This window comes from Drosophila willistoni (genome assembly GCF_018902025.1).
Source record: "Drosophila willistoni isolate 14030-0811.24 chromosome 2R unlocalized genomic scaffold, UCI_dwil_1.1 Seg167, whole genome shotgun sequence".
Lineage (NCBI taxonomy): Eukaryota > Metazoa > Arthropoda > Insecta > Diptera > Drosophilidae > Drosophila > Drosophila willistoni.
Genome location: NW_025814050.1, coordinates 7,426,750 through 7,435,277, shown reverse-complemented (window position 1 = coordinate 7,435,277; position 8,528 = coordinate 7,426,750). Strand labels below are relative to the sequence as shown.

Genomic DNA, 8,528 nt, shown 5'->3' with positions numbered 1-8,528 from the left:
TTTAAGATATACATATATATTTAAGTAGATTCATAAAATCTTTAAAATATCTTGAGCTATAAAATCAAATTTCTAAAAATAAAATGTTAATCATAAAATAACAGAAATTAACTTATTTCCAATTAACAAAATTCAATTAAATCATTTACCCATTTATCATAAGTCTTAAAATTCTAAGTAAATGTACTCATAATATTGCATAAGTGTGCCTTATTATTATTATTAACATCATCATATCATTGTATCTATGTTATGTTATATGTTTTATGTGTCGCATATAGGAATATGGAATATTCAATTTAATGACCATAACAATCAGTGTGAGCCGTCCAATAATTTTATGTTTTCTTTAAATATCGTGTAAATGTCTAATTTGTATATAGTCTTTTGATTTTTTATTTTACATGATTTGAAAACATAAAACTTTAGTTTATTAAATACACATTCTATAAATGTTTAGTTTTTATATTATTATAATTATGTTTTACTTGTAATTGTCCTTACAGAATAAAATATTAATTTACAATTTATGTCTATATATGTAAAGTTTTGTCCACTGGCTCAAACATAATCGAAAGTTTATAAATATTCCATTTGAAATCTACCTAATGGAAAGGATTAGCGGATTTATCACAGTTTTAGGACTTTTTTAAACCATTTGAAAATGTTTTGTCCTCTGTCCTCTGGAGAAGTTGCTTTATTTTATTTTAATTGATGTTTGGTTTCGGTTTTTGCAAAGTTATTAACAAAACTAGTATATTTTTTTTTGACAAAAAAAGCTGCCTGTAAATTTGCATCTTGAATTAGGAGAAAAAAAAAAATTACAAATTATAATTACAATTTTCTTAACAAGCGATATAATGATAAAAGGGAAAATATATTTAAAATTAGTAATAGTCTTAATATTTGTGCCTTAAGAGTTGTAATGAGGTTTTGCAATTTTCCATTCGATTTTGATATAGCCGACGATTTTAATTACTATCACTGGCATCATCAACATAGTCAATTCTTCGCCTTTTGGCATGACGAATGTCGGATTTAGCATTCGCAGAGCCATGATGCATTTCCATTTTCCGTCGTAGTGCATTTGGGGAAAACGTTGACCTTAATGCTTGGAGATAACTTGGAGCTGGTGGTGCATTGCCCAGTGCATGATAAGCTACAATGCCATGAATATGCTTCGGTCTTAAGAGACTACAGAGTTGTTTGAGATTAACCCGAGTGGGCACAGGCGTCCATTTAAGTTGAGTCACGGGAAACTCTACCAAGTCTTCAGTTCCAATGCTATCAGCCAAAGAGCAGACCTGCACAGTTTCAGCAAAGTTGGGATTGTTGAAGCGCTGCATATCATTGGTAAGGTGACGATAAGCATCGCCAAAGCATCCCATTAAATGAATGTGACCATAAAGCTGTGTATAGGCTAAAGATCGAATGACATACTCATAGCCAAAAAGTGGCAACTTGATTAGAACTTTTCTTTCTCTTTCCTCGGCAAACTTAATTATCGACTCGGCTATCTCATCATAATCGTAATGCAGAACTTCCGTTTGATTGGCATGCTGAAGATTGAGATATAAAATTTCGGTGCCCTGAGCTATCCATGCATTATAAGTGTCATTTCCCATCAATCGCCAGAGATCATCCTGTTGTACAGCCGAGTAATAATAGAGCAATGGACCACCCTGGATTCGACGTATGAGCAACATGAGAGAATTTTTTAGCTCATTGCCGGCACAGAGCATTACCTCCAATCGTTTGCCATCACTGAGTCGTAGCTGAAAGGGTTTGGCATCCTCGACTATATGGAAATCCGATTCTGATATACTAGCATTACGGGAGGTTAGGTAACATAACAATTGACTGGCCAATGAGCGATTTGTATACATTTTGCAAAACTTCTTCGGCAAACGTTCCAGCTGCTTTTCCACATTGTGCAGATGAGTGATAAATACTTTGCTATGCGATTCATATAACTTGGGGATCACATCGAAAATAATATCGGAATGCTCCTTCAGCCGCATGTTTTTAGTTTTGTTGAGGCGACATTAGTTACTCCTTGAGATTTACGCTCCACTTAAAACAAAACTAAGATCTTCTTGGCCACATAATTTGTTTTCTCCAGTATTAGTTTAATAATTATAATTGTTAAATTCAAATTTTTATTGTCTCTAATTTCCACCACAACATCTTGACAGCTGTTTTTTGTTTATGTTAGTGGTGACAGTCGATCACGATAGGCAATATGTACTAAAAATATCGCAGGAGCTCTACTTTTTTTGCCATCACTAAGCCCCTAAATGGAAGTAACGTCGTTTTCATTTGAAAATCATATAACATTTTTATTTTGTTAGGGGAGAGAGTATTCCATTTCTTTTGTATACCATTTATACCAGAGTTCTATATTGTCTAAATAAATTTAAATACGTGTTTAAAGAAAAGTCAATCATTACGATTTCTAAATCATCTTTTGTATTGAGAAAATCAGAGTTAAAACAAATATTATATCTATTATTACAAATTTCGGCCTTCTTTCATTTTGGGAAAATATTTAGAGTGTTAGACAAAAAAAAATGGATTGCGAAGAAATATTAACGTTTTTAGAATATTGGCATGTTATATGGACGAGTAGCACAAAATCTCAGAAATATTTCCTAATATACGACAATAAATACCTAATGATTTTAATGCCATGAAAAAACTGAGTGCGCAATAAGTAGATATATCCAGACTACTAACACAGTCGATATCATGAGAGGAAAACCAATTTTAAGGAAGTCCATAAACGTGATTTTATAGCCATGTTGGCTGGCCAAGCCAGCTGAAACTACATTGGCCGATGCACCGATCAGAGTGCCATTGCCACCAAAACAAGCACCAAATGCCAGTGCCCAAATTAAGGGCGGGAATGGCAAGTTGAGCGACTTGTGATCATCCAATTCGATGGCCAATTTCAGCATCATGGTGGTAATCGGAATATTGTCAACAAATGCCGAGGTCATGGCACTGATCCAAAGGACTAACGTAATGGCCACTATCAGTTGATACTTCTCACTAACACTGAGGATCAAAGACACTGTGTGGGCGCATATCCATTCGATTAGACCCAAGACAACCAGAATCTCCATTAGTATAAAAAGAGAGGCAAAAAATAGTAATGTCGACCATTCCACCTTGAGCAGCAGAAGTTGCATATCCTTGAAATTGGCCAATATCAGAAGCAACAAGGCGGCCAATACTGCTACCCAGGGTAACCTAGCGCCTTTCATGAATGGCAGCGAGTTGGTAAAAAATAGTACCATGGCAAAACCAATGGCAATGCAGCATTTGATTAGCAATGGCATATTCCTGATCTTATATCTGATCTCGAGTTCAGCGAGGGTTTCTATAAAATTGGGGACAGGTCTGAAAAACCGGTTATTCGTTTGATTGCTATAACGTAGAGTAAGCTCTTGAGCCCGCCTCCTAATATCTGCACTCATTCGTTCATCCAGCTCTCCGTTTGACAATTGGCTTGATCTCCCAGCCACCAGGATCTTTCGATGCAACATGACATAGAGTAGGATTAAGCACACAATTATGCCAAGTAGGACACCGGGAAGCATGTGTAGGGTAAAATTGAAAAAGTCAATCCCACGATCAACGACAAAATCATTTGTGGCTATTATCACATTCGGAGGATCACCCACGGGTGTTAAAGTGCCGCCAATATTAGTGAAAACTGCTATGAGTATTAAAGAAGATGTAGGACGTAGACTCATGACCTCACAGAGACGTATAGTGAGGGGAACCATAAGCAGAACCATCGTCACATTATCAAGAAAGGCCGACAGAAATGCAGAAAACAGACATAGAAAAAGCATCATGCTTCCGGCATGTCCTTTCGAACAACGATAGGACGTAACGGCTATATAGTCAAATGCTCCCGTTTCGGCTAATATGCCCACCATAATCATCATACCAAAGAGCAGCATCAGCGTATCTATATCAATCCACGACATAATGGTGCGTAATGGTGGCCTGGCGTCCATTAGGCCTAGCACTGCAATTCCTGCACTGGTGGTTATCAATGCCGCCAACGTTCTATCCAATATATCCCAAATGATAAGCGTATACATGAACAGTATTAAGATAAACGCACATATCACTCCAAGATTCTTATCAATTGGAGCAGTATTCACAACTATTAACATCGATTCCGTCTGCCTACTAGTTGTGGCTATCGCTAATTGAAGTCCTTGCTCTCTTGTCGATTCATTCTGGGGTATTTGAAATAAATACGTAGCCATTGTCGTTTCTTTTGTTACCGTCTCTAATAAATAGACTTGCCAAGTCTCACTTTGCCACAGAGTTTCAACATGTTGCAGCCACACAATGAGTGAGCTTGAGTTCTTTGTTGCATTCGAAGGATCATGCATCATATCGATATCGATTTTACCTCGTAGCACTAATTCTATTGCCTTGACTGGACTTGTTATATCATTCTCATACAACTTGTTTGGTTCCACCGACACGATCAACTCCTCCAGGACTCGTGGTTTCTTGATGATCAATACCACGGTAAAGAACAACCAAATGATGAGCAAAATGCTGATTTTCACACCTGTACATATTAGATATATAGTTCGTCTTTTTCTTTGCTCCTCCGTGAGACCGTCATCATGATCCTACGAAAAGTATATTTGAGAAATCTATTGAAAAAACAATTGTTAATGTTTAACTTAAACAAGCAACGTACGTGACCTTTAAACATGAGATTTCACAGTAAAAAAAAAATGTGTAAATTGAATGTAAAATCAAATCGAATGGAAAATTAGTCAAAGTAACTAGACTAGATCTTCTTTTAATCTGTCGGCATATCAAAAATATCTTTAAATTCAATTGTCTAAACAAATCTATATAATTAGATCTAAATTTAAGGGTAATATATAGTTTGCACATATTTTTTGTGTTTACCATTATTTTATTCTGTTATAATTGCTCTTAAAAAATACATAATTAAGAATACAAATTACATATTTTATCCTGTATGTAATATTCTTTTTGTCTCACATAATATAAACAAACTGCCATCCATTGTTCTTAGACGAAACCCTAAACTTATAGATACAACGAAGCAGCAAAGACAATGTCACGCTTCAGGAGTCTTATACCCTCGGAGAATTTATTCTCGAGATCGGTATTGCCTATAGTTTTCGATGCCTGACACATTTGACGCAACAGCTCCTCCAGTCGACGCATACAACGAATGATTGAACCCTCGAAAATGTCTGTCATTTTGCAGACAGCCAGAAAACTCGATCCCTTGCACCAGGCCAGAACGACATCCATGAGGAAGGGTTTGAATTTGTCCACATAGCTGTCGGCATCCAGCTCCAGTTTGCATTCGGATGATACTTTGGCTATGCGTCGTGCCAAATCCTGCATGGAACGCAATGGACCGGATAGTTCGGTGGCACTCTGCGGTGATTCATTAGACTTTTCGTCGCACACGAAGCAGGAGAGCAAAGCCACTGCCTGCGGTGGTGTTAGTTCATTGAAGACGCCATTGAAGATCATTTCTGTCATGAGCAACTCATCGGCTGAGCTCAGTTCACAGGCCACTCGGCCCTTAAACTCGATGACATCGCCGGGTTTGCAGTAGCCCATGCGTCGCAGCACACGTTTCCGATGCTTTAGCTCCTCCATTTGCAGGAGACTGCGAGCTGCTTTCAATTCAACTTTCAGATCATTCAGCTCACCTAGAAGCTTCATTTTATCCAAATAACGTTTGTGAACACGCTCCAGGTCGGCGGATTTGTGCAGTGGATGCTCTTCGAGATTTTTCTCAAACTGGGCAATGGCTGCCACGATATTTCGAAATTCCTTATCCTTGATTTGCATGTCATCGACGGGATCTAAAACTGGTGGTCCGAGGGGAAAACGTTTTTTCGCTTCCTGTATGGTTTTTAGCACTGCTTTGCGATTATCGGCAGAACGTAAATCGTTCGGGAAATATACACGAATCGAACTTATTTGGGTAATAAGGGTATTGGCCACAGGGACAACTTCCATGCAGCCGCGTTCATTTGGTTTACAGGGTTCAGTGTCACCGGATTTCGATGCCTCTTCGCTGACATGCAGGAGCACATCAATGGTGACGCCCGGATCGGGCTTGAGAGGATTCTTGCGAGCTTTTTCATGGTTCTTGAAATTCAAGACAATGCCCCAATCGTATTCCTGATTATCCGCGGTGACCTTTATCAAACGACCCGGCTGCAAGAAGGGCAATAGATAATGGGGTTTGGTTATCCAGGAACGAAATTGTTTGCCATATTGCTCCAATTGGTCACGTATGTGATGATATGAAGCAATATTGTGCTCATCCTTGATGCTATGTTTGTTCAGTTCGCGTGTCTTCTCTTCCACCTGATCGTGAAGTCCGGGTAGAGCGGCTTGATTTTGGAATTGGTAGAAACTCCGTTCTAGCATATACTCGGGATTGATTTCCTCTACACGCAACAGATTCAACACCATGTTGTAGGTCAAATGGAAGGCCGAATTGATGGGATCTGCCTTGCCCTGGACTATTTCGCGTCCAACGGCCGGGGAGACTTTTTCATCAATCATTAGAATAACGATACCCTTGTCATCGAGACCACGACGACCGGCACGACCAGCCATCTGGATATATTCGCCCGAGCTAATCCACCGGAAATCCTTGCCATCGAATTTTCTTGGTGCTGTAAACAACACAGTTCTGGCCGGCATGTTCAAGCCCATGGCAAATGTCTCGGTGGCAAACAGCGCCTTGATAAGACCCTCGCCAAAGAGAATCTCAATAGTCTCCTTCAAAATGGGCAATAATCCACCATGATGGATACCAATGCCACGGCGCAGCAAGGGCAAAACATTCTCGACTTGGGGCAGAGTGCGATCCTCTTCGCTCAGGACTTCCATGGCATTGTAGAAGACCTCATCGACCAGCTTCTTCTCTTCGGGTGTATTGAAATCCAATTTAGCCATTTGCATGGCATAAATCTCGCAATCCTTTTTACTAAACGAGAAAATAATAACCGGAGCAAAGTTTCGTTCCATAATCATTTTGACAATCTTAAAAATGTTGGTCTGCCCGGCATTGGCGCCCTTGATGCCGCCTTTACGACCTTTCTGATCGCCCTTGGCCGCCTCACCTGCAAGCAAAAGAACATGATTCATGGATTGAATCGAATATTAAGCCAACAACTCACCTGCATTGGCCAGAACCGCCATGGCTGTGGTGAAATTGTCTTCCTTGAATTGCCCCTTCTCGTCCACAATCAAGTGAATGCCATCACCACCGGCAGGGAATATGTAATGCTGCAGCGGAGTTGGACGATAATCCGTGTAGACCACATGACACGGCTGCTTATGCAGATGGCAAACCCATTCGGCAAATTGCCGAGCATTGGGTATGGTGGCCGAAAGGAAAACATAGCGTACATTGTCCGGCAGGAGGATAAGCGTCTCCTCCCAAACGACACCACGTTCCTTGTCGCGCATATAATGAATCTCATCAAAGATCACCCAACCCACTTCACGCATAATCTCACTGCCGCGATACAACATATTTCGAAGAATCTCCGTGGTCATGATGAGGCAAGAGGCTGAAGGATTGATGGTCACATCACCAGTGACCAGACCCACATCAGTGAACTCATCGGTAAACTCGCGAAACTTTTGATTGGACAGAGCCTTAATCGGTGTGGTGTAGATGACTCTCTGTTTGGCTAGCAGCGACTTGGCTATGGCATACTCAGCCACAACTGTCTTGCCAGCCGAAGTGTGGGCCGAGACTAGAACGCTTTGCGAATTATCTATACAGAGAATGGCCTGTTTCTGAAATGGATCCAATACAAATGGATATTCTTTGGCTGGAACTCCGCTAAAAGGTTTCAATGGAATATATTCCTGATCGGGATGGGCAGCCACCTCATGCGTACAGGATTCGGGTGCCTCCAACTGATGGGTTACGATACGTGTACGCAAAGCATCCAATGTGGCCGCATCATCCAAATCTAATTGTCGGGAAGTTGAAGGTTCTTCATCGTCCTCCTCCTCCAGTTTCACCTTTTCCTCGGCGGCGGCGTCGTCGTCGTCGGTTGTCTCCTGTGGCTTAGCACGTTTGGTGGCCTTAGCTTCACTGTCATCGTCACCATTGCTAGTGGTGCTATCATCGATCTTAGAGTTCCTTTTGGTGGCTTTTTTATCTGTGGCGGCCAATGCCGGTGGTGCCTCCAAACTCTCCGGCGGCACCTCGTCAAAGCAATCAAATAATTCATCAATGTCCATAATTACTGTGGAGTTTTATTCCCTTGTTTTTTTCGAGTATATTAGATTACTTTACGGCCAATGCGGCCAATTGATGCGTTTGTTTTGCTTAAACACGTGAAAATTCCAATTTCGAGGCTTTTAACAATGTTGGTAAAGCAAAGTGCTGTAAAATGCAAAAACCCCGGCACTGTTAACTTGACAGCATCATTTGCGAGTCATTTTCTAGCCAGTTTTTGTGC

General features: G+C 40.3%; 3 protein-coding genes across 3 annotated transcripts; all 3 read right to left on the bottom strand.

The window, feature by feature from the left end:
- Positions 1-665: 665 nt before the first annotated feature.
- On the bottom strand, positions 666-2,215 carry LOC6643974. The gene has a single exon (XM_002066935.3). The coding sequence runs from the start codon at positions 2,019-2,021 to the stop codon at positions 972-974; it is 1,050 nt and encodes a 349-aa protein (XP_002066971.1). The 5' UTR covers positions 2,022-2,215; the 3' UTR covers positions 666-971.
- A 231-nt stretch (positions 2,216-2,446) lies between these two features.
- On the bottom strand, positions 2,447-4,841 carry LOC6644020 (P protein). Its single transcript, XM_047010477.1, has 2 exons — positions 4,741-4,841; positions 2,447-4,664 (listed from the first exon to the last, which is right to left on the bottom strand). Exon 2 carries the CDS (start codon positions 4,416-4,418, stop codon positions 2,682-2,684), a length of 1,737 nt encoding a protein of 578 aa, XP_046866433.1. The 5' UTR covers positions 4,419-4,664; positions 4,741-4,841; the 3' UTR covers positions 2,447-2,681.
- Positions 4,842-4,939: 98 nt separating this feature from the next.
- LOC6644019 (exosome RNA helicase MTR4) lies at positions 4,940-8,440 on the bottom strand. The gene is made up of 2 exons (XM_002066933.4): positions 7,227-8,440; positions 4,940-7,169 (listed from the first exon to the last, which is right to left on the bottom strand). Exons 1-2 carry the CDS (start codon positions 8,305-8,307, stop codon positions 5,098-5,100), a joined length of 3,153 nt encoding a protein of 1,050 aa, XP_002066969.2. The 5' UTR covers positions 8,308-8,440; the 3' UTR covers positions 4,940-5,097.
- Between the last annotated feature and the right edge of the window lie 88 nt (positions 8,441-8,528).

Coding starts and splice junctions, on each gene's coding strand:
- LOC6643974 (XM_002066935.3), bottom strand. CDS start 2,021: ATGCGGCTGAAGGAGCATTCCGATATTATTTTCGATGTGATCCCCAAG.
- LOC6644020 (XM_047010477.1), bottom strand. CDS start 4,418: ATGATGCATGATCCTTCGAATGCAACAAAGAACTCAAGCTCACTCATT.
- LOC6644019 (XM_002066933.4), bottom strand. CDS start 8,307: ATGGACATTGATGAATTATTTGATTGCTTTGACGAGGTGCCGCCGGAG. Junction 7,170..7,226: donor GGCGGTTCTGGCCAATGCAG/GTGAGTTGTTGG, acceptor TTTTGCTTGCAG/GTGAGGCGGCCAAGGGCGAT.